This window comes from Salvelinus fontinalis, chromosome 36 (genome assembly GCF_029448725.1).
Source record: "Salvelinus fontinalis isolate EN_2023a chromosome 36, ASM2944872v1, whole genome shotgun sequence".
Lineage (NCBI taxonomy): Eukaryota > Metazoa > Chordata > Actinopteri > Salmoniformes > Salmonidae > Salvelinus > Salvelinus fontinalis.
This window is the reverse complement of record NC_074700.1, coordinates 20676054-20701744: the sequence shown is the minus strand read 5'-3', so window position 1 is coordinate 20701744 and position 25691 is coordinate 20676054. Positions and strand designations below refer to the sequence as shown.

At 43.0% G+C, this 25691-nt stretch overlaps 1 protein-coding gene across 3 annotated transcripts; it reads left to right on the top strand.

Moving 5' to 3' along the window:
* LOC129835681 (uncharacterized) lies at positions 1-20900 on the top strand. Of its 3 annotated transcripts, none has more exons than XM_055901411.1 (5): positions 1-208; positions 6803-6924; positions 7328-8803; positions 12754-12820; positions 12916-20900. In XM_055901411.1, exons 1-5 carry the CDS (start codon positions 193-195, stop codon positions 14112-14114), a joined length of 2880 nt encoding a protein of 959 aa, XP_055757386.1. In that variant the 5' UTR covers positions 1-192; the 3' UTR covers positions 14115-20900. The 3 variants fall into 3 exon arrangements, with proteins under 3 accessions (XP_055757386.1, XP_055757387.1, XP_055757385.1); XM_055901412.1 differs by lacking the exon at positions 1-208 and adding an exon at positions 707-1075; XM_055901410.1 differs by lacking the exon at positions 1-208 and adding an exon at positions 1986-2339.
* The last annotated feature ends 4791 nt before the right edge of the window (positions 20901-25691 follow it).

Sequence of the window (25691 nt, the reverse complement as noted above, 5' to 3'; positions counted from 1 at the left end):
CGAGGGTCAGTTCTCAACTTTTCTCCAATACTATAGAGCCATTACCATGTCGATCAACGCTTGAATAGAAACGTAGTTCACACCCCAGATTTTGAAGTCAACACAGTCGCTACAGTCCCATTAGTTTTCTTTGCAGCCTCGTTTGAATGTCTCGGTTGCGCACATGGAATGGGGTGAGGTAACTGGAATGGAATGAGGTTTACGTTAGGTAACCCCCTTTCCGCTTATTCATATAAAAAATGGATGCAGCTTTGAATGCTTTTATGTGTGGTATGATTGCTAGTTAGCCTACCATAAAACAACGTTTCATAATGTTTAGATTGACAAAGTACTGTAGAATTAATTAATATAATGAAAAGCCTAAGGAATGCATTCGTTCATAACCGTCTGAATACCCAGCCTGGCTATGTGAAAGTGAAACTTAAGCCTATACCATATTTATGTGTTGCATATGTCTGACATACATTCTGATTTAACAATCCTCTTAGAAAGTTGAAATATTATTGTATCATCCAAGTGTAGGCCTATTCAAATAATAAATATGAATCAAATAGGCCATAGAATTAAAACATATATTGAAACAGCAACTTTCAATTATGAGCTGACTTTCACTTATGAACCAACTTCCACATATGAACCGAGTAGGAAATATGGTAAAAAGAAAAGGCACGCAATATCTGATCACTTGGCCTAAAAATGTTTGCACCTTTCTGGTCTATGTAACCCATGACAATTAGCCTATTGCATATATGGATAGAGGGCAGGATAGAAAGTTAGACTGCATGTAAACCTGGGAAAAACTCCACTGACTAAAACCACCCGTGTCCAGGAAAGAAAAACACACAACCCGCCCAAAGCAATAAAATACGTTTGACAACGCTCCCCTATTTAAAAAAAAAAATAGTTTTCCTCCTTGATCGACTGATTTACTCTTTCTAAACGACAAGTAATAGTCAGGCTACTTTATAATATGGAATACCCTGTTTTCTTCGAGTGCCAGACTCTGGACACATCACAGAAGGAGCAAAGGAGAAATGCTCACTAGCGGGGATGTAAACAAATTTGGGCACAAAATGTGAGTAAAAAATACGCTTTTTGTGCGCTTGGAAAATTTCATGAAAGTGGAACCAACACTTTACATGTTGCATTTATATTTTTGTTCAGCGTGTTACATAAATGCTTCAAAAGAGGGCAATAGTAATGGCGTCTTTTTGTAGGCACTAACTCCGCCATGGTTGGTTGGACAAAGCCTATGGAAAATGTTTGTTTTTGTAGGGTTTTTGGATAAACACAGAAAATAAGATCTGTTGTAAACACAGGCTTAGGAGATCTTATACGTTTTGTTCTATGAGATGATGTTCAATAGGTAATGTAACTTTTTGTGAATATTGAAGCATTTATGTGATAAAACAAAAACATAACACGCATAAAGGCTTCACAATGCATAAAGGTCAGGTTAACGTACTGATATTATCTCATAGAAAAAAACCTAGAGTGCATTTGGAAAGTATTCAGACCCCTTGACTTTTTCTGTAACGTAACAAAATGGGGAAAAATAGAAGGGGTCTGAATACTTTCCGAATGCACTGTATATACTTCCATTGTCCGTACACAAACACGCACACAAAGTGATTAGGATAAACTGGTTTGGTTATCTCTTGTTCTATCTAGGTGTAGTCATTCGCCTGTCTGTTATTGTAACGTGTGTGAGCCTGGGCTGTGTTCTGTAGAGAACAACATTGTCAAAAGTGAATGAATTCTCTAGATATTATCTTATGTGTCTCTCTGACAAGTACAGTAGGTCTAGCAATTAATCATATTATCTCTATTTGTAACATTAGGCCTACTACTATGTTCAATGTGTACATTGTCATCCCCCTGAACTGAATCCTCTTAATGCGGTCCTCTGTTGATTTGAGCATGTTCTTTATTGAAGGTGGGCTGTGTTCATTAGAGCTCACACCATAACAGGATAGAAAGTTAGACTGCATGTAAACCTGGGAAAAACTCCACTGACTAAAACCACCCGTGTCCAGGAAAGAAAAACACACAACCCGCCCAAAGCAATAAAATACGTTTGACAACGCTCCCCTATTTAAAAAAAAAATAGTTTTCCTCCTTGATCGACTGATTTACTCTTTCTAAACGACAAGTAATAGTCAGGCTACTTTATAATATGGAATACCCTGTTTTCTTCGAGTGCCAGACTCTGGACACATCACAGAAAGAGAAGATTAAAAAGTACTTTGAAATTCGCCGTAAATCCGGTGGCGCAGATTGTGGACCAGTAGAATCAGTTGGTGACAACGTTTACAAGATCGCATTTATTGACCAGAAAGGTATGCAAATGTTTCGTTGAAGTGATCGGATATTGTGTGCCTTTTTTACTATGTAGCTTACTCGAAAGTTGGTTGATAAGTGAAAGCCAGTTCACAAGTGCATTTCATAAATACATGATTTATTCTATGGCCTATTTGATTAATATGTATTATTTGAATAGCCCTACACTTGCATAAAACAATAATATTTAAACTTTCTAGGAGGATTTGTTAAATCAGAATGTTTGTCAAACATACGCAACAAATATATATGGTATAGTCTTAAGTTTCACTTTCACATAGACAGTGTAACGCCAGGAGAATGATGGGCGTAGAGTCAGGCGCAGAGAGAGCAGACGTTTACGGGAACAAAACCCTTTAATGTCCACAGTGAAAACAGGAACAGGTACAAAAGGGGTGACGCCAAAACACAGGCGCAAACACAACCCACAGACCAACTGTTTAAAATAAACTGGACAGCGAAAAACCCACAATCAAATAATCCACTCCTGAGGTAACATGAACACACAATAAGCCCGCACAAACACTAGCGGGCGAAACTAACCTAAAATAGTACACCTCCCAAAACCCCAACAAGGAACAGGTGAAAACAATTAGACAGACATAAACGAAAAGGAAAAAGGGATCGGTGGCAGCTAGTAGACCGGCGACGACGACCGCCGAGCGCCACCCGAACGGGAAGGGGAGTCACCTTCGGTAGTATTCGTGACAGACAGGTTACACATGCAGACAGACATTTACGATGCATTGCTTAGGCTTTTCATTAGGCTATATTGATTCATTCTACAGTACTTTATCAATTTGTAGTTACCAATTCTGTAACTAGCAAATACCCTGCTTCTCCCCTGACAATCCCACCCACAGTCATCAATTGACGGGCCAAACTGTTAAGAATGTGGCCAGAATAACCCATGCCAATGAGTAAATGAAATCGAACATTTGAGGAACAATATCGTTTTGCCCAATAAAAAATAGATTTTTTTATTTGATAAAAAGCAGATGTTCTTCCTGAATTCGCAGCTTCTCAGATTGTACATGGTCAGGAAGGGTTGGAGCTGTGGTAGATGGCATTGTTGTTTTGCTGGCATGTACCAGTAGAGGTCGGTCATTGGTTTTCCAATTACGATGTTTGGGAGCAGTTGCGTCCAGATGCTGGAGATGCTGTTGCCAGTAGTACATTGATCTGAAACAGTGATGAAAGATAAATATATCAATATCAGACAACATGAGCACAGTTTGTTATTGGAGCATTGCACAATGGCATATGCAAAACATCTAAAATTGAATAATTTGATGCAAATATAATTATCAAGATTTAGGAAAAAACAACATGATCGTGCATTATAGTTTTGTTGTTAAGCCACACAGGGGACCTTGTTCTCAAATGTCAGTCTGCCCTCTTAAATCTAGGATCCTGGGAACTACATCGTATGGAGATCAGAGGAGTTGTTGCCATAGTGGCAATTTCGCTGAATGTCCCCGTAGGATAGCACCCGTTCGCTGGCGAAACAACGACCACATTTCTTCCTTGGGGCCACACCATGATCCTTATAGAACTGTATCACTGCGGTCAGTTATCCATAGAAATTCTGAAACCAGAAAATATATTTTTTTATTAAACATGTTTTTAATATGTGGTAAAAGGCAGTTCCTGTATTTATATTGATACAGCCTACTACTAATTATTATATCTTAAATACCTCATTAACTTTTTCATACTGTTGAAGCCCCAGCAATAACATTAAAACAGAGTTATATTCATCTCACAAAAATTTGTAGGAACTTTAAAAGGTTTTCTCTGCAGATTTGCTGACTATCAAGGAAATAGTCATCATCATAATCTGTTCCAGCCAATACATTTTCAAGTAATATCAACACACTTTCAATAGCACACACAAACTGCAGGTAACCTGCGTGAACACACACACACACGTACGCACGCACGCACACACACACACACACACACACACAGGACCCATGAATTATTGAAAATGTTTTATGGGCTACACATTCCCAACTTTCTCTCTCTCTCTCTCTCTCTCTCTCCTGTCCTCTTTCTCTCTCTCTCTCTCTCTCTTTCTCTCTCTCGCTCGCTCTCTCTCTCTCTCCTGTCCTCTCTCTCTCTCGCTCTCTCTCTCTCCTGTTCTCTCTCTCTCTCTCTCTCTCTCTCTCTCTCTCTCTCTCTCTCTCTCTCTCTCTCTCTCTCACACACACACACTTTACTTCAGCCTCTGCTTGTCCTCCAACATTTACTGTTTTTTGGCACCATTGTTTGAAACACTGTAACAGTTTCACCATGATCATTTTTTAAATTATTAATTACCAAGCAAAGCAGAACTGTTTAACAAAGGTACAAATACCCTGTTCTTTTTCCTTTTGCGCATAAGCGCATACAGACACAGCTTGGCTACATTGTAACCGTGAAGCGGCCACAGTAAACTGACATCTGGGGCTCAGCCAGGATTGTTAGTTTTCTTACTGAATGAAAACATATAAGGGAAAACATGTGGAATGGTGTTAAATGCTTGTAAGCAGCTTGGTGAGAAAAATATTTCACAGATTTAATCATGTACAGTGCATTCGGAAAGTATTCAGACCCCTTAACTTTTCCCACATTTTGTTATGTTACAGCCTTATTCTAAAATGTATTTCATCGTTTTTTTCTTTCATCAATCTACACGCAAAACCCCAAAATGACAAAGCAAAAACATGTTTTTGGAAATTTTTGCAAATGTATTAAAAATATACAACTGAAATACATTTACATAAGTATTCAGACCCTTTACTCAGTACTTTGTTGAAGCACTGGCTGTGATTACAACTTCAAGTATTCTTGAGTATGACGCTACAAGCTTGGCACACCTGTATTTGGAGAGTTTCTCCCATTCTTCTCTGCAGATCCTCTCAAGCACTGTCAGGTTGGATGGGAGCGTCACTGCACAGCTATTTTCAGGTCTCTCCAGAGATGTTAGATTGGGTTCAAGTCTGGGCTCTGGCTGGGTCACTCAAGGACATTCAGAGACTTGTCCCGAAGCCACTCCTGCGTTGTGTTCGCTGTGTGCATAGGGTCATTGTCCTGTTGGAAGGTAAACCGTCGCCCCAGTCTCAGATCCTGAGTGTTCTGGAGAAGGTTGTCATCAAGGATCTTTCTCTTCTTTGATCCGTTCATCTTTCCCTCGATCCTGACTAGTCTCCCTGACGCTGAAAAACATCCCCACAGCATGATGCTGCCACAACCATGCTTCACCGTAGGGATGGTGCTAGGTCTCCTCCAGTCGTGACTCTTGGCATTCAAAACAAAGAGTTCCATATTGGTTACCTCAGACCAGAGAATCTTGTTTCTCATGGTCTGAGAGTCCTTAAGGTGCCTTTTGACAAACTCCAAGGGGCTGGGATGTAACTTTTATTTCTGTTTTTAATTTATAATAGATTAGCTAAAATTTCAAAAAACCTGCTTTTACTTTGTTATTATGGGGTACTGTGTGTAGATTGATGAGGAATTATTATTATTATTATTATTGTTTAATCCATTTTAGAATAAGGCTGTAACGTGGCAAAATGTGTGAAAAGTTAAAGGGTCTGAATACTTTCCAAATACACTGTATATTAAGGCTAAGCCTACTGATTATTTCTCATTATCTACGTGATAGCTTCTCATAGAGCTCAACAGATTGTAGTCCCAAAACCCGGAAATGACTTACCTCTGGTTCTTTCAGCCATTCCTATAGAGAAAATAAATGGGGAAAGAATATGGTTTTGGGATAAATGTCTAAAATAAGGTCTGAGGTTAACACAGGCTTAAGATACCTCATAAGTTGTGTTCTATAGTATGAGATAACAACAGTCAGTTAACATAACCTTCATGAATTGTTAAGCCTTTATTGTTCTTTATTAGCTTTTTTTATTACATAAATGCTTCAAGATTCACAAAAAGTGACATTAGCTGATGAAAAATGGATAAGATCTCCTAAGCCTGTGTGTGCAAGGCTGTCATCAAGGCAAAGTGTGGCTGCTTTGAAGAATCTAAAATATTCCATATGTGTTATTTCATAGTTTTGATGTCTTCACTGTAGTTCTACAATGTAGAAAATAGTAAAAATAAAGAAAAACCCTTGAATGAGTAGGTGTTCAAACCTTTGACTGGTACTGTATATCGTTTAATACAGACTAGCTCAAACCATGACTAATCATTGAAAAGGACAAATTACCCAATGGATCATAATACTTTTCTGTTAAGAAAGTGGGGGTGCAAAAGCATATGTTTGCCCCCCGTTATCGCCATTGCTCAGGTGCCTATGGCCTATGCCTCTAACTCTTCAAGACATGGACTTAATGCAAAATGATTAATAAATACAGTAAAACATATCATTATTATTATTGTTGTTGTTATTACTACTACTACTACTACATTACATTAACAACAAAAACAACAACAACTCATTATGACTGTGTAACTCTTCCAGTCCAGGAGAGGGTACTTCAGAAACCTAATCATGTGTTGGAGATGCCTGGAGGACCTCTCTTCCTCACTCTGAGAGACAGCCTGGAGACTCCACCCACAACAACCTCCCTAGTCAGCAGTCAGGTGAGGCCAGACTAAACAGACACACCTATACGCTGAGTCCAAAATCCAAGTAGATATGACTTTTATCTACCATAACAAGAGGTCAAAATACACAGATGTCAATGCACTGTTGTTGAGTTTGCACTGTTAGCCCACACTTGAACGTTTGCCAGTTTGTGAGTTATAGATGTGTGGTTTTGTAATATTGACGAAAAAGTCATTTTAACAAAATAAAATCATGTTAAAGTAAAATGAAAAATACCACCCTAGTCACTAAATTGGAAAAACATCAGATTTCCCAGAAAGCAGCTGGATGCAATAATAAATCCATGAACGTATTTAAGTAGAAAAATAATAAAGTATTGTAATCAGTATTACAGTGGAATTACCCTGCAAATACCCTGCAATTGTTTTCCAACTCTAGATTCGCCACTCGCTCCAGGTGAAAACATTACCACCTTGTGGTCAAGAACATGTACTTCATTGTCTGAGCTTAGGGAAGCAGAAGATCAACACCACCTGTCGTCTGGGAGAGGCCAAGCTCCGTCTTCTAGGGAAAGTGATAGAAAAGGATCTAGGTGAGGCTGCTCCAGGGGTGAGGGTGACGCACGGTGACTCATTTCAGCTGGTGCTGGAGGGTTCAGCAAGGGAAGTCCGGACAGCCAGACAGTTGGTTACAGATAAAATCTCTCAGGTGCTGGAGCGGGTGGTGCCTGAGGTGTCCCTCCACCTCCTGTCCTTCCTGAGAGAGGAGTATGGGAGGCCTGGAAACCTGAGCAGTCTGCTGGGGTTGGGACTCCATGTGGAGGTAGAGCTGGGGGACACGGAGCTCCGTCTGTTCTCCCTCTCCTCTGGGAAACTGCACCAAGCTGAGAAGGATCTACTGGGGGAGTTTGGGGAGGAGAAGATTGACGTGCCCAAAGGTGCCCTCTCGGATGAACTGAAGTCTAAGCTTGAGACGAAGGTGAAGGAGCTGAACCAGAGCAGACGCCAGGTGATAGCCAGGTTTGGTCCTGGGTGTAGAGTGCAGCTGCTGGGCCACCTGAAGCAGGTTCAGGAGCTGAGGGAGGAGATTGGGGCCTTCCTGAGAGACCAGTCCAGTGTGAGAGTTGTGAGACACCCTCAACGACATCAGGATGGCATAGTCGGTGAAGCAGGCGAGGGACCAAGATGTGAGGAGACGGTCGCAGCGACCAGCTATCACCTCCAGGGGGGGCTGCAGGTAGTTGTTTGTCAGGGTGACATTACCAAGGAACGGGCAGACGCACTGGTGAACTCAGCGAGTGAGAATCTGGATCACGCTGGAGGCGTGGCTGCAGCGCTGAGCCGGGCGGGGGGGCCTGAGGTACAGCAGGCCAGCAGGGATCTGGTTAGGCAGATAGGGAGAGTACCCACAGGTACAGTGGTAGAGACTACAGGAGGGAAGCTGCCTTGTAAGATGCTGCTTCACGCAGTGGGACCAGTAGGTGGCAGCGTAGGTGGGAATGAGCGCCCTCTGCTGGAGAAGACAGTAAAGGCAGCCCTGGATCTGGCAGAGACCATGGAGCTCCAGACCCTGGCCATGCCCTGCATCGGCTCAGGGATATTCGGCGTTCCTCTGAAGGTGTGCTCTGAGGCCATAGTCTCTGCAGTGAGGGACTTTGGGAGGGAACAGCGCATCCTTACCAAGGTCACTCTGATTGATGTGAGTGGAGAGGCAGTGAGAGCCATGCAGGAGGCCTGTGATAGGCTGTTACAGGGGAAGAGGGAGTTTCCTGGGTCGGAGGTAGAGTCCAGCACCACCACTACCACTACACATGCTCCTCAGAGAGACACCACTGCTGCCTCCACCAGGGGACCAGTGGCTCCAGAGGTCTGTGTCCAGGTGGAGATCATCCAGGGAACCATAGAGAAGCAGCAGGTGAGAGAGAGACACACTGACATGGCCACAGCCTTTATTCAACAACATTCTGTGAATTAGGTTGACTTACTGACTCAATGTTCCCTTTCTCTTTTACACTTCCTCTTCCTTTTTCTCTTTCTTTCCCCCTCTCTGTCTCTCTCTCTCCCCCTCTCTGTTTGTCTCTCTCCCCCTCTCTGTCTCTCTCTCTCCCCTTCTCAAGTCTGTCTGTCTCCCTCTGTCATGATTCTTATGATTCCAATGTTTCAGAAGACCTTAGTACTGTTTCATAGGGTACTACTGACTTTTTCCAGCCCTACCGATCTAAAGAACCTGCTGGCACCTGTTATAAAATGTTTATAAAGTCTGTTTTGTTTATACATTCAGTTCAATTGAAGCAACAGCCTCTAGTCTCTTATATGTGCCGGTCCAATTATCTCCATTTCACTTTCATGCGCATATCACTGTGTTGCTGTAATCAGCCAGCCTCATCCCCTACCAGCCCTCAATCACCTGCTTCTCTCAGCATCCCCTACCAGCCCTCACTCACCTGCTTCTCTCAGCATCCTCTACCAGCCCTCACTCACCTACTTCTCTCAGAATCCCCTACCAGCCCTCACTCACCTACTTCTCTCAGCATCCCCTACCAGCCCTCACTCACCTGCTTCTCTCAGCATCCTCTACCAGCCCTCACTCACCTACTTCTCTCAGCATCCCCTACCAACCCTCACCTGCTTCTCTCAGCATCCCCTACCAGCCCTCACTCACCTGCTTCTCTCAGCATCCTCTACCAGCCCTCACTCACCTACTTCTCTCAGAATCCCCTACCAGCCCTCACTCACCTGCTTCTCTCAGCATACCCTACCAGCCCTCACTCACCTGCTTCTCTCAGCATCCTCTACCAGCCCTCACTAACCTACTTCTCTCAGAATCCCCTACCAGCCCTCACTCACCTGCTTCTCTCAGCATCCCCTACCAGCCCTCCCTCACCTACTTCTCTCAGCATCCCCTACCAGCCCTCACTCACCTGCTTCTCTCAGCATCCCCTACCAGCCCTCACTCACCTGCTTCTCTCAGCATCCCCTACCAGCCCTCACTCACCTGCTTATCTCAGCATCCCCTACCAGCCCTCACTCACCTGCTTCTCTCAGCATCCCCTTCCAGCCCTCACTCACCTACTTCTCTCAGAATCCCCAACCAGCCCTCACTCACCTGCTTCTCTCAGCATCCCCTACCAACTCTCACTCACCTGTTTCTCTCAACATCCGCTACCAGCCCTCACTCACCTGCTTCTCTCAGCATCCCCTACCAGCCCTCACTCACCTGCTTTTCTCAGCATCCCCTACCAGCCCTCACTCACCTGCTTTTCTCAGCATCCCCTACCAGCTCTCACTCACCTGCTTCTCGCAGAATACCCAACCAACCCTCACTCACCTGCTTCTCTCAGCATCCCCTGCCAGCCCTCACTCACCTGCTTCTCTCCGTCCACATCTATTCCTCCGTCAGTTTAAAAAATATATAATTTAGCCGTTACTGCGAGCGGGGATCCGGACCCAGAAGAGTCTTCTGTTAGATTTGAACACTTATTACATTGGAGCAGCGTGCAAAGCGAGCATTGTTGTTACATTGTATAATTTAATTTCCTGTTATAACCAAGAGCAGAGACCAGTCTGAGTAGACTTTGCAAGTTCACTGTCATGCAGCATCTGAGTGTCAGAGAGGGAAAATGGAGCACCGCTTCGCGACAGGCATGCTTGCAGCTTTACAGCAAAGGAAATGGCTTGTCTCTAGCCTAAGCGGTTAAAGAAAATATGACCCATATTACCAGAGATTACTTTTTTCTTTCTATCGGATTTCGCAAGGATTTTATATAATAAAAAAAAAACATGTGGGCCATTTTAAACTAATCCCAGGTCGCTAATTATTGGTTTGATAACAAACAAAGTTGTTCAGTCATGTTACCTAGCTAGCAAACAACCTTCTCCCTTAAATTCTGTTTGTTGCATAACGTTGTAAAAGTTGGGAGCAGTGTGTGTATGTGTGGGAGAGAGAGAGAGAGTGGTGTGTGTGTTTCTGAGAGTGAGGTAGATCGAGAGAGTGTGTGTGTGTTTCTGAGAGTAAGGTAGACCGAGAGAGTGTAAGGAAGGGTGGGAGAGTGTGTGTGTGTTTCTGAGAGTGAGGTAGACCGAGAGAGTGTAAGGAAGGGTGGGAGAGTGTGTGTGTGTCTGTGTAAACTGAAGAGTAAAGGTTTCATGCAGTGTTTTCCCCTTACTGATATAATGACAGATCGTTATGCATGTGTCACGGCCGTCGTAGGGAGGAGACCAAAGCGCAGCGTGATAAGCATACATTCTTCTTTATTTAAAGAATGAACACTGAACAAAACGAACAAAATAACAAAACGAACCGTGAAGCTAATATGGCTAGTGCAGACAGGCAACTAAACATAGAATAAGAACCCACAAATACACATGGGAAAATGGCTACCTAAATATGATCCGCTGTAACGGTCGTCTTGTGGTGAATGAGCGGACCAAGGCGCAGCGGGTGATGAATACATGATGATTTATTTCAAGACGAGCACGAAAACACTTGGCAAATTCAAAACAACAAAACGAACGTAGACAGACCTGAACTAGAGAACTTACATAAACACGAAGAACGCACGAACAGGTACAGACTACACAAACGAACGAACAAACGAAACAGTCCCGTGTGGTGCACATACACAGACACGGAAGACAATCACCCACACAAAGTGAGAACAGCCTACCTTAATATGGTTCTCAATCAGAGGAAACGTCAATCACCTGCCTCTAATTGAGAACCATATCAGGCAACACATTAAACCCAACATAGAAACACAATACATAGAATGCCCACCCCAACTCACGCCCTGACCAACTAAACACATACAAAAACAAGAGAAAACAGGTCAGGAACGTGACATCCCCAATCAGAGACAACGATAAACAGCTGCCTCTGATTGGGAACCAATTCAGGCCACCATAGAGATACATATACCTAGACTACCAAAACCCCTAGACATACAAAAAACCCTAGACAATACAAAACAAGCATACCCACCCTCGTCACACCCTGACCTAACCAAAAGAAAAAAGAAAACAGAGATAACTAAGGTCAGGGCGTGACAGCATGTGCATGTTCCTGCCATTCCTCCAGCCAAATCACAGCTAGGCCCCGGCAAATGTGAGCAAATCAGTCATTCTATGCAGTATTCTATTACACTGAACAGTGTGAAGTTACATTTAATGGGTTGTATTGAGTGTGAATTTCAGTGACAGGTTTTTGATGAGCGTTTAGAAAATGTGAACAAGTGTCCGAGGGACTGGGTGAACAGAATCCTAGGCCACTGATACTTGGCCTGGTATTGTATCATTTGTAAAATGTTGGTATCGTGACAACACTACTTCAATATGTTTCAGGCAATCACATTGCAGATTCTCTGAAGCCGTTATATAATACATGTGAAAAGATCGTCGTTAAGTGAAAGAGTAGACCAAAGCGCAGCGTGATAAAGATACATCTTCTTTAATGAAATGAAGACGAAACAAATACTTATACAAACTAACAAAACAACAAACTGACAAACGTGAAGCTATACAGACTAAGTGCTAACATGCAACATAGACATAGACAATTACCCACAACCTACCTAATGCCTATGGCTGCCTTAAATATGGCTCCCAATCAGAGACAACGATAGACAGCTGTCTCTGATTGAGAACCAATCCAGGCAACCATAGACTTACATAAACACCTACACTGAACACAACCCCATGAACTCTACAAAACCCCCTATACAATACAAACACAAACACCTAACTAAAATAATAAAGAAAACAAAGATAACTAAGGCCAGGGCGTGACAACATGCATAATTACAGATTTGTTTAATAATATCAATTACAGTCCTTCATTGCAGTTGTATTGTTTGTTCTAATCTACAGGCTTTTCAGACTGCCCAGAATGCTATGCATATCATAGGGTTCGAATTGGGCGCTCGACCAGAGCAAGGTGAGTTACAACACTTCACCCCCACCTTTAAATCAAATACATTATTACTATGTGATTGATCCATTTCAAGTTATAATTCTGAACCCTCCCTATAGACATCAGGATTGTGCTGCTGGGGAAAACCGGAGGAGGTAAAAGCAGTGCTGGAAACACCATCTTCGGACAAGATGATGTGTTCCTCTCAGACAGTTCCTCCATCTCCGCAACACAGATATGTGAGGCTCATACCAAGAACATCAAAGGCAGAAACATCACCCTGATTGACACACCTGGATTCTTTGACACTGACATCCCTGAAGAGGAGCTGAAACCTAAAATAGTTAAATGCATAACAGAGTGTGCTCCAGGACCACATGCCTTTCTCATCGTACTGAAAGTGGAACGGTACGAAGCCGTAGCAAAAATCGAGACATATTTTTCACCAGAGGCCTTCAAATATGCCACAGTCCTCTTCACACATGGTGACCAGCTCAATGGTTTGACCATTGAGAAGTTTGTCCAACAGAATGATGAACTGAACAAGCTTGTGGAGAAATGTGGAGGCCGCTGTCACGTGATCGACAACAAATACTGGAACACCAATCAGCAGGGTCAGTACAGCAACCAGTACCAAGTAGCAGAGTTACTCAACACCATAGAGAAGATGGTGAGAGATAACGGAGGAGGATGCTACACCAGTGAGATGCTCCAAGAGGTAGAGAGATTAATACAAGCAGAGATGGAGAGTCTTAGGAAGGAGTCAACGGGCCAGATGTCAGAGGAAGAGATGAGAAAACAGGCTAAAGAAATAGTGTGGAAGAAAAGCCTGATCAAACTCTCAGGGATATCAACAGGTGTTGTGGTAGGAGCTTTTCTTGGGGTGGCACTGGTGACAGGGATCCCACTCACACTCGCTACAAAACCACTGATTCATTTAGTCAAACGTCAGATGGCAGCTTCAATGAAAACAGTGCCAACAGTCGTGGCGAATGCTGAAGGACCAGTCATTGCAGGAGAGACAGTGGCCCTCATTGGAGTGGGTTCAGATATAGGCATAGGTGCAGGGGTAGTAGGCATAGCTGCAGGAGTTGTTGCTGGGACCGCTGCTACAGCAGGAGCATTAAGAGGAGGGATAGTAGGAGCTACTGCAGCAGAGGAGGCAGAGACAGTACAGGAGGCAGCAGAGAAAGCAGCTAGTGCTGTCTACCATGAAGCTAAGGGTATTTATGACCAAGCAGGACACCTTTTGAAAGGCTACAGTAACAGATCAGATGCAACTGGAGTCATGCATAAGAATCATACGTGGAATAATTGAAAGAGTGATGGCAAAGTATGTTTCAACATCTGACTAACTATGTAGACATCAGTCAGTTATATTCCACTTTTGAATAGCTTTTTGTCCCATTTATTTTTCTTTCTGTTTTGTAAAAAGCAGATTACTGGGTTATACATTCAGGGTTTTACATAGGTGTGTTCAAACTTTTGTCTGGTATTAAACTGCATTGGGGTTCTGGACCATGACCATCCATAGGCTTATGGTTCACACATGCGGTTGAGGGAGCAGGTTACCATTTATTGGGATGACTCACGTACTGGAGGCAGATTTGCAGGTTTGTCACTTGCTGGCACAGCCACAAAGTCATCCAATCGGATTCTAAGATTAACCATACCCTTAACCACATACACATGGTGTGATTTCAGTGTCAACAGAAAATGTATTTGAATTTGATCATTTTTTATTTGTATAAGGCACAAAGTAATAAAATCTGATTTTAAACCTAACCCTAAGTTTAACTTTAACCCTAACCTTAAATGTATTACAATATAGCCAGTTTTAATTTTGCGGCTGGCCCACCTAGCGGAGACCCCTCAGCAATGCTTCGAGGCCAAGATTCATACCATAAATGTCAACCTGCATCGAGCAACATGGGTTTTTTACTTGTAAATTCATTGTTGATTATTACAACAAAGCAATAATTGGACACAGAGAGTAATGTTCTTAACATTTATTCTAATTGGCAGCATTATCTTTTCTCCAGAACATGCATGCCATTTTAAATTAGATGTGATGGTTGTTTGACCTGAAACTATGTAATGCACTGAATGTGCTCAAGCTTCTGCGAATAATTCCAATGTATGTATCTTTAAACCTGCAAAAGGAAAATGTACTCTATATCTTTCATTTTTAGCTTTGAAAATGATAAAGGGGGAAAATCTTGCTTATGGCAAACTGGGTAACAGTGAGTGGTATATCTAAGCAACATAGTATCATTACAATACGTCAAAATAGTGACATTTAATCATTGTAGTTACATTGTAGTATCACCTATGCTTATAATATTACTGTACATATACACCGAGTATATCAAACATTAGGCACACCTTCCTAATATTGAGTTGCATCCCTCAATTCGTCGGGGCATGGACTCTACAAGGTGTCGAAAGCATTCCACAGGGATGCTGGCCCATGTTGACTCCATAGCTTCCCACAGTTGTGTCAAGTTGACTGGATGTCCTTTGGGTGGTGGACCATTCTGCTGAGCGTGAAAAACCGAGCAGCGTTGCAGTTCTTGACACAAACCAGTGTGTCTGGCACATACTACAATACCCAGTTCAAAGGCACTTCAATATTTTGTCTTGCCCATTCACTTGCAAAATGGCACGCATACACAATCCATGTCTCAATTGCCCTAACGCTTAAAAATACTTCTTTAACCTGTCTCCTCCCCTTCATCTACACTGATGGAAAAGGATTTAACAAGTGACATCAATAAGGGATCATAGCTTTCACCTGGATTCACCCAGTCAGTCTATGTCACAGAAAGAGCAGGTGTTCTTAATGTTTTGTACACTCAGTGTATGTCATCTAAGAGAACAGAGGGAAAGAACTTAGGGTTGTTTAGTCCTTGGTGTTGTAATTTTTTTTAAATATTACAAGTAAGCATTTGAAAAAGAAAAAACTATGTTTTCTTAACATTCCTATATATAAAAATGGAAAACATGTGTAATATGTCAAATGTGTCATTAGGATGTTGATCTATTTAATAAAATGAAGAAAGTAAGGTTAAGTGAGATTTTATTTATATAACATACACAATAATTATGTAATGCATGTGTTAGTTATTTGATTTACAAAATCAACAAAAAACAACCAACATAACGATCAATACACATTAATTATTACTTACAGAAAAAAACATTCTTAAAAAAGACAGAATTTTAATACATACAAAGATCAACACTAACATCATAATTGTAGTTATCGAATTACCAGACTTAAAGACTGACCCAATTAATACATATAATTACTGTAATTTACCACATGATAAACCATATTTATCAAATATATACTGTAATTTACTTACGGGGGAAAAAAACAATACGGGAAATCATCCATTTAAAACAGAGTTAAGTGTTTGGATTTTTAAAGTAGAGTGAGACTTGATGTGTTATACATATATTACTATATAATGTGTATACTCAAAGACTGTTGCACCGTATGATGACAAGATGGTACGGTCCAGGGTTAGAAGGTGTTCAGGATGGTACGGTCCAGGGTTAGAAGGTGTTCAGGATGGTACGGTCCAGGGTTAGAAGGTGTTCAGGATGGTACGGTCCAGGGTTAGAAGGTGTTCAGGATGGTACGGTCTAGGTTTAGAAGGTGTTCAGGATGGTACGGTCCAGGGTTAGAAGGTGTTAGAAGGTGTTCTGGATGTCATAAGGTGAATGCACCAATTTGTAAGTCGCTCTGGATAAGAGCGTCTGCTAAATGACTTAAATGTAAATGTAAATGTAAATGTGTTCAGGATGGTACGGTCCAGGGTTAGAAAGTGTTCAGGATGGTACGGTCCAGGGTTAGAAGGTGTTCAGGATGGTACGGTCCAGGGTTAGAAGGTGTTCAGGATGGTACGGTCCAGGGTTAGAAGGTGTTCAGGATGGTACGGTCCAGGGTTAGAAGGTGTTCAGGATGGTACGGTCCAGGGTTAGAAGGTGTTCAGGATGGTACGGTCCAGGGTTAGAAGGTGTTCAGGATGGTACGGTCCAGGGTTAGAAGGTGTTCAGGATGGTACGGTCCAGGGTTAGAAGGTGTTCAGGATGGTACGGTCCAGGGTTAGAAGGTGTTCAGGATGGTACGGTCCAGGGTTAGAAGGTGTTCAGGATGGTACGGTCCAGGGTTAGAAGGTGTTCAGGATGGTACGGTCCAGGGTTAGAAGGTGTTCAGGATGGTACGGTCCAGGGTTAGAAGGTGTTCAGGATGGTACGGTCCAGGGTTAGAAGGTGTTCAGGATGGTACGGTCCAGGGTTAGAAGGTGTTCAGGATGGTACGGTCCAGGGTTAGAAGGTGTTCAGGATGGTACGGTCCAGGGTTAGAAGGTGTTCAGGATGGTACGGTCCAGGGTTAGAAGGTGTTCAGGATGGTACGGTCCAGGGTTAGAAGGTGTTCAGGATGGTACGGTCCAGGGTTAGAAGGTGTTCAGGATGGTACGGTCCAGGGTTAGAAGGTGTTCAGGATGGTACGGTCCAGGGTTAGAAGGTGTTCAGGATGGTACGGTCCAGGGTTAGAAGGTGGTCAGAATGGTACAGTCCAGTGTTAGAAGGATATCAGGATGGTTTGGTCCAGGGTTAGAAAGTCATCTTTGGGATAGTGCAGTCCAGGTTTAGAAGATGCTCAGGATGGTATGGTCCAGGGTTAGAAGGTCGTCTTTGGGATGGGCGTACTCTAGTAGATTTGTGTATGTGAGATCATCTGTGGATCTGTTGGGGTGGTATGTGAATAGGAGTGGTTCAGGGTTTCTGGGATGATGTTGTTGATGTGATCCATGACCATCCTTTCAAAGCATTTCATGGCTACAGATGTGAGTGCTATTGGATGGTAGGCATTTAGGCAGGTTACCTTGGCGTTCTTGAACACAGGGACTATGGTGGTCTGTTTGAAACATGTAGGGAGACGTTGAAAATGTCAGTGAAGACACTTGTCAGTTGGTTAGCGCATGCTTTGAGTACACATCCTGGTAATCCGTCTGGCCCTGCAGTCTTGTGAATGTTAACCTGTCTTACTCACATCGGCTACGGTGTAACGGTTGTCGTCGGGAAAAAGCGAGGACCAAGGTGCAGCGTGGTACGTGTCCATAACGTATATTTTAAAACCTAAACTGAACATTATGAAATACAAAACAATAAATGTGAACATGAACGAAACCGAAACAGTACCGTGTGGCAACAAACACTCACACGGAAACAAACACCCACGAAACACAGGTGGAAAAATGCTACCTAAATATGGTTCTCAATCAGGGACAACAATAACAGCTGCCTCTGATTGAGAACCATATCAGGCCAAACAAAGAAATAGAAAATCATAGAAACACAAACATAGACTGCCCACCCCAACTCACGCCCTGACCATACTAAATAAAGACAAAACAAAGGAAATAAAGGTCAGAACGTGACATACGGAGCGCGTGATTACACAGTCGTACGGAACAGCTGGTGCTGTGTTACTTGCCTTGAAGTGAGCATAGAAGGCATTTAGCTCGTTTGGTAGGCTCGCGTCACTGGGCAGCTCACGACTGGGTTTCCCTTTGTAATCCATGATAGTTTGCAAGCCCTGCCACATCTGACGAGCGTCAGAGCCTGAGTAGTAGGATTCGATCTTAGTCCTGTATTGACGCTATGCTGTTTGATGGTTCATTGGAGGGTGTAGTAGGATTTCTTATTAGCTTCCGGGTTAGAGTCATGCTCCTTAACAGCGGCAGCTCTAGCCTTTTAGCTCAGTACATATGTTGCCTTGCGGCTGGACTTCTGGTTGGGATATGCACGTACGGTCACTGTGGGGACAATGTCGTCAATGCACTTGTTAAGGAAGCCAGTGACTGATGTGTTAAACTACTCAATGACATCGGATGAATCCCAAAACATATGCAATTGTGTGTGTTCCAGTCTGTGCTCGCGAAATAGTCCAGTAGCTTAGCATTGGCTTCATCTGACCACTTCTGTATTGAGCGCGTCACTGGTACTTCCTGTTTAATTTTTTTCTGATAAGCAGGAATCAGGAGGATATAGTTATGGTCAGATTTGCCAAATGGAGCTTTGTATGAGTCTCTGTGTAAAGGTGATCTGGAGTTGTCTTCAAGTTGCACACAGGTAGAAATGAGGTGAAACAGATATCATTTTTCTTGATTTAAAATCCCAAGCCACTAGGAGCATGTTCTTGTTTGCTTAGGGCCCTATACAGCTCGTTGAGTGCAGTCTTAGTGACAGCATTGGTTTGTGGTGGTAAATAGACAGCTAATATAGATGAAAACTCTCTTTCGGTAAATAGTGTGGTCAACAGCGTACAATGAGGTACTCTATGTCAAGCGAGCAAAACCTTGAGACTTCCTTAATATCAGGCACCAGCTGCTGTATACAGAGACACACCCCACCCACCCGATCTTACCGGAGGTAGCTGCTCTGTCTTGCCGATGCACGGAAACCCAGCTAACTGTATATTATCCATGTTCTTGTTCAGCCATGACTCAGTGAAACATAAGATATTACCATTTTTTATGTCCCGTTGATTGGATAGTCTCGAATGGAGTTCATCCAGTTTATTCTCCAGTGATTGCACGTTTTCCAGTAGAACAGCGGGTAAAGGCGGATTATCCACTTGTCAGGTATCCCGCTCGCTGACCTCTTCTTACGAATGATGGGGATTTGGGCCTGGTCCCAGAAGAGTAGTATATCCTTTGCATCAGACTCATTGAAGAAAAATTCCTCTTCCAGATTGAGTCGATTACTCGCTGTTCTGATGTCCAGAAGTTATTTTCAGTGAAAGGAAACGATAGCGGAAACATTACATGTACAAAAATTGTTAAAATCAATGCAAAAAAACCCACACAAAATAGCACAATTAGTCAGGATCACGTAAAACGGCAGACATCCCATCCAGCTCTATCGTTTAATGTCAATGTTCTAAATGGAGTGCCCCTAAGGACACTGTTAAGGTACTAACTTATTTGCAAGACAACTACCGGTATTCTTTAGTTACGTGTTTCACTCCAAACCCTTTAATTCCTCTTCTCCCCTGTCTGTCTGTCTGTCTGTCTGTCTGTCTGTCTGTCTGTCTGTCTGTCGCTCTCTCTCTTCCTCTCTCAGAGTTCACAGGACACAGCGCTTAGTGACCTGGCCAACAGCCTGCTGAGAACCAGCTGAGCTTCAGTCTCAAGCCTGCAAAGTACACTGGCTATAATCTTTACACTGTGCAGGCCTTGGTCAGATGCATTAAGGGAATGTGCCACCACGTACAGGCAAGACTGCCATGACGCTCCAACAGAACAGAAACTGTGCCAACACTTTTAATGCATTTCAGCTATGTAGTGTGATTTGATTCATTTAGTAGGTACCCCCATCCCATCATCGACCCTCCTCTCCACCACTCCACCACCTAAACCTCTCTCTCTCCCCCATAAATGTGTTCTGTGCCTTTATGTTTGTAACCAATGCTTTCCCCCCTTCATTCTAACAGTATTGTATGGCATCCCCATGCCCAGGATGATGGTGTGTCATATGGCTATTGTTGGGATTTATGTTTATGCATTATGGCCCGCTATCAAATTGTTTGAAGATGAATATTGTTTTGTTACATCTGCATTGTTTGTGTGTGTGTGTATGTGTGTAAAGATTGAGCAACATAGAGTGCCTTGATGCAAAAGCTGTGGTCAATCTGGAGAGGGGAGGGGTGCATATCTCCAGGCAAACCAGGGTGGGTAGGACACTGGACAATACCATATAAGGAACTGTTTGAGTGTAGAATCTGGGGTGAGACACAAGACGGATCTAATCTACCCAACGACCAGATGCGGACAGCTGGGAGCACCAAGAGACTGGGACCAGTCTGAGTGCCGGCGATAGGCTGAGCAAAGTTTAAACCACGCTCAGCCTCTACTGTGATAGGCCAACGGACGGGTTGGAAATATGGCTGTCATAGTATAATAACTGTTGTTTGCGCACATTCCAGAGTTCCCTGTTCTACCCTGTGCGGTGATACAGTGAACCCGTATATACGAAAATTTGCATTTACCATTTATCGCTTGAGTTTAATTAAAATACTTAAAGTATATTCGGTGACTCTGAATCACATTTTGTCCTGATACCAGATTTGAATTGACGCAAATCTCTTTCACTATGCCCAGGTCCATGGGCAGTGTTCATTTCAAAAACGCTAAACACCTATTTTTTTGTGCCAATTGACGAGACTATAACAGAATTAATATACCCATAATAACCTATAACTAAACTAAAATGAATTTACCATTCAGTTGACTGAAACTGGAGGAAACAAAATTATCTCTGTGACTAAAACCTAACTACTGAATGGACTTTTGGAGAGATTGAGAGCTTTTCAGTGATAAGCATAATTCAAATTAAAAGCACAGATGCGCAACGCAGTTCTGTTCAGCAGTGGGAAGAACGCGCCACACCCGGCACACACAGCCTAGCTTACATCAGCTGGTGAGCTGCGGGGGAGCAAGTGATGAGAGTGAGCAGACAGGCCTCTGATTATACACAGCGCGAAGGCGACTCTCTTGCTTCCCCGTAGCTAACCAGTCAACAGCAGCCTGGTTAAGAAACACAAGCTGCTTTAACAAATTAAAAATAAGAGTAGCATTAAGTTCAATAGTAAAACAACAGTCTAGCTATGTTTCTCTCCATCGAGTGTAGAAACAATTTTGAATTTGTAGTCTCTAACAACCTTTGCACTTTCCCTACTGCTTTTCATATCCAGGTTCTGCAGCCAAAGAACTATCCAAGTCTCCCTCTTTTCCTCTGGGAAAACGTTGTGATTCTATCACCTATAATACTAGAGCTATGGTTTTTTTCGTGCATTGCCGCATTTTACATTCATAAAGCATATTGCAGGCTCTATTCATGGGATTTCTATCTGCGACATTCAAGAACGTTTTGCAACTGAAGGTGGTCCTGGTACTATTGCTGACTCCGACTTCTACTCTGAGCACAGGGGACACTAGGCAAGTGAGATAGTCCAATGTCCCTTTGATTGCCTGCACATCATGGTTCACCAGCAGCCCCAAACATCTAAAGCAGTGGTCACCAACTGGTCGATCTCCAAGGCGTTCCTAGTTGATCACCTAACATTTATGTTAAAAAAACTACAATAAAGCCTTGCGTTCCTATGTTTTTATTCGTTTCACAGTGTTGGCATTAGGTGCACTTAATTCAGCAGCCCTAGCGCCGGGAAGGCAGAGTGTTCCCATTTTTTACCTTTTCATGTGTCTGAATGTAGAAAGCAAGCCCAGAGAGCCAATCAAGTTCACCTATAGGCCTACTGATGGTCAATATGATGGCTCAGATCACCATGTCCACAGTTTCCTAGAGCCTTATGCCCCGTGTTCACTAGCAAGCGGTGCCACGCGGTGAAACAAATCAAATCAAATGTATTTATATAGCCCTTCGTACATCAGCTGATATCTCAAAGTGTTGTACAGAATTCCAGCCTAAAACCCCAAACAGCAAGCAATGCAGGTGTAGAAGCACGGTGGCTAGGAAAAACTCCCTAGAAAGGCCAAAACTTAGGAAGAAACCTAGAGAGGAACCAGGCTATGAGGGGTGGCCAGTCCCAGGAGATTATAACAGAACATGGCCAAGATGTTCAAATGTTCATAAATGACCAGCATGGTAAAATAATAATAATCACAGTAGTTGTCGAGGGTGCAGCAAGTCAGCACCTCAGGAGTGAATGTCAGTTCGCTTTTCATAGCGATCATTAAGAGTATCTCTACCGCTCCTGCGGTCTCTAGAGAGTTGACTGGGACTGACTCTAGAGAGTCTGGGACAGGTAGCACATCCGGTGAACAGGTCAGGGTTCCATAGCCGCAGGCAGAACAGTTGAAACTGGAGCATCAGCACGGCCAGGTTGACTGGGGACAGCAAGGAGTCATCATGCCAGGTAGTCCTGAGGCATGGTCCTAGGGCTCCAGGTCCTCCGAGAGAGAGAAAGAAAGAGAGAATTAGAGAGAGCATACTTAAATTCACACAGGACACCGGATAAGACAGGAGAAGTACTCCAGATATAACAAACTGACCCTAGCCCCCAGACACAAACTACTGCAGCATAAATACTGGAGGCTGAGACAGGAGCGGTCAGGAGACACTGTGGCCCCATCTGATGATACCCCCGGACAGGGCCAAACAGGAAGGATATAACCCCACCCACTTTGCCAAAGCACAGCCCCCACACCACTAGAGGGACATCTTCAACCACCAACTTACCATCCTGAGACAAGGCCGAGTATAGCCCACAAAGATCTCCGCCACGGCACAAACCAAGGGGGGGGCGCCAACCCAGACAGGAAGATCACGTCAGTGACTCAACCCACTCAAGTGACGCACCCCTCCTAGGGACGGCATGAAAGAGCACCAGTAAGCCAGTGACTCAGCCTCTGTAATAGGGTTAGAGGCAGAGAATCCCAGTGGAGAGAGGGGACCCGGCCAGGCAGAGACAGCAAGGGCGGTTCGTTGCTCCAGAGCCTTTCCGTTCACCTTCACACTCCTGGGCCAGACTACACTGCTTCCTATTCATTTTCAATGGAAGAGAAGCGGAGAGGGCGGGGGACCTTTGGGCGATGCAAAGGTGGCATGGGATGCAGGGAAAAAGTTAAACTTATCCCAACTTTATGCAAATCACCAGTTGCGACCGCCAGGCGATGACCAATCATATTGAGTGGTTTCCATGACGAATTTGACGCAATGCGACCCAAGGCTGGAGACTTTCTTCAGCAAAGATGGCTGACAGAAATACTAGGTTGGAAGCAAATGTAAGTAATTATAACGGCATAGCAAATCATGCAAACATTTACAGTTCATAGGAATATGTTAGTTAATGTAGAGACATCCAATTATGCATATTTTTGGGGCATTAAGTTAATTTACGAACATCGCGATTTAGCAAGCTATCTGACTAGCTAACATTAGCCAGCTAGCTGGCTAGCTTTATGGGTGTTGTGACATTAGTATTGTAGCGACCCGCACAGACAGCTGTGTGTTATGTGTTAGGCTAGTAGGTGGTTGTGTTGTACTGACCAGTACCCAGTGTTCGCGGGGTCCGACATGTCAATCAACCTGCTATCTGCCAAACATGGGAATGCCTGGAATGCTCTGATGCCGGGCATCCTGGCGGTTGGCGGTGTGGCGTGGAGGGGGGTTGGGCAGGGGGATGGAGCATTGGAAGTTAAGACCAGGTTTCGCCTTTGTTCTCTCTCTTACGTCTGGGCTTCACAAGAGAAGGTCACGATTGGCTTGTGGGTTATCTGTCATTTATTTGGCGTGTGCTACGGCCCAAACGGTAGCCTGTGTAAAGTTGGTTTAATAAACCGTCAATTTGCAAACTCAAGCCTCTGTCTGGACAATTGTTCATTTATGATCTAGTCAGGTCATTACAGTATGACATCGCAATTCTGGTTGTTTAATGTTTTAGGGACTCCTGAAACAACCAGCAAACCAGGCTGTTGTTTTGTTAAACAGTGGATGTAATGAATCTAGCTAGCTAAAGCATTTACTGCAAATTTAATGTACAATTTTGTAAGTTTGCCTTGCTGATATTTGACATGCATTGCAGCTGAAGTAAAGTAGCTAGCAAACTATTTTCTTGCTTATTGTGCAGTGGAGGATAAAAATACCTGTATGCCTATGGGTGTGTAGCTAGCTATGTAGCTGATATGTGTATGGACCCTAAAACGTTTGGTATACATGTTAGTTCAGAACCTAGCTGCGAACCTCATCTATCATAGCCAGTTGTATCAACTTCAAAACAGTCTGAATGACATGAATGAAGAATATGGATTGAGTAGAATATAGTATAACTTTGTGTCAAGGATACAAGTCGTACTGTATATACATGTAGCTATTACCATTCATGAGATCCCCACATTGTAGCCTGTACATTTAATGTATTCACTGATCATGTACTCTACCTTGGCAAATACAGGTGCAGTTCAGATATGAATGTCTGTGAGATTATCTTTCAGTCATATCCAATACCAGTATCAAATTCCAGTCTTTGAATGATACTCTGTCTTCATGTATGTATTGCAATTATACACTCCAACAGGGTTTACCCTGGACCTGGTACATCAATGGTACACATTGTAACTATGCAATAGACTACAAACATGATTTAACTAGATAAAGGCTGATTTGTAATTCATATATACACAAATAGAAAAAAAGTATAATAAACAGTACACAACACTTCCTATGCATCATGTAAATACTCTAAAACCGGTTCATCTCAATATCTAATTTCCTTCATCTGCATTGATCTGATAAACACAGGACAGGTGTACTGTAGTATTTCATCAAATGAGAGACTTAATGTCAACCTGTTGAGAATGTGAAATGCTTTATTGAAACACGTTCATTATCCAAGTGTTATAAATACATAAAACATGCATTGTAAATATTATAATTGTAATATTTTATTATAAATACAAGTTCAATCTGTAGGGGAGAGAGGGATGAAGTGAAGGAGAGACTGTTATTGAGAAAATAAGGTAGTTACAGAGACAGTGTTCAATAGGAATCTGTGTGTGTGGCCTCACCTGGTGTCCACACTAAGTGGCTGCATAGTACTTTATGCTGAGAAACATGCACAGACACATGACAAACAATATAGCGTAGTTATAGAAATAATGATGTATCTTACTATTCTCAATGGTTGGCCCTCTTGCCTATTATTTGAAGGTGGAAGGAGCCACATTTATACACCTGAGCCTGCTTACTGCACAACACAATCCATCAATCAGATTGATACACGAGTGTGTATTTGTGGGATATAGGGTGTCTAATTGTAAAAAAAAAAAAAAAAAAATCAAAATGACTGACTTAAAATAGC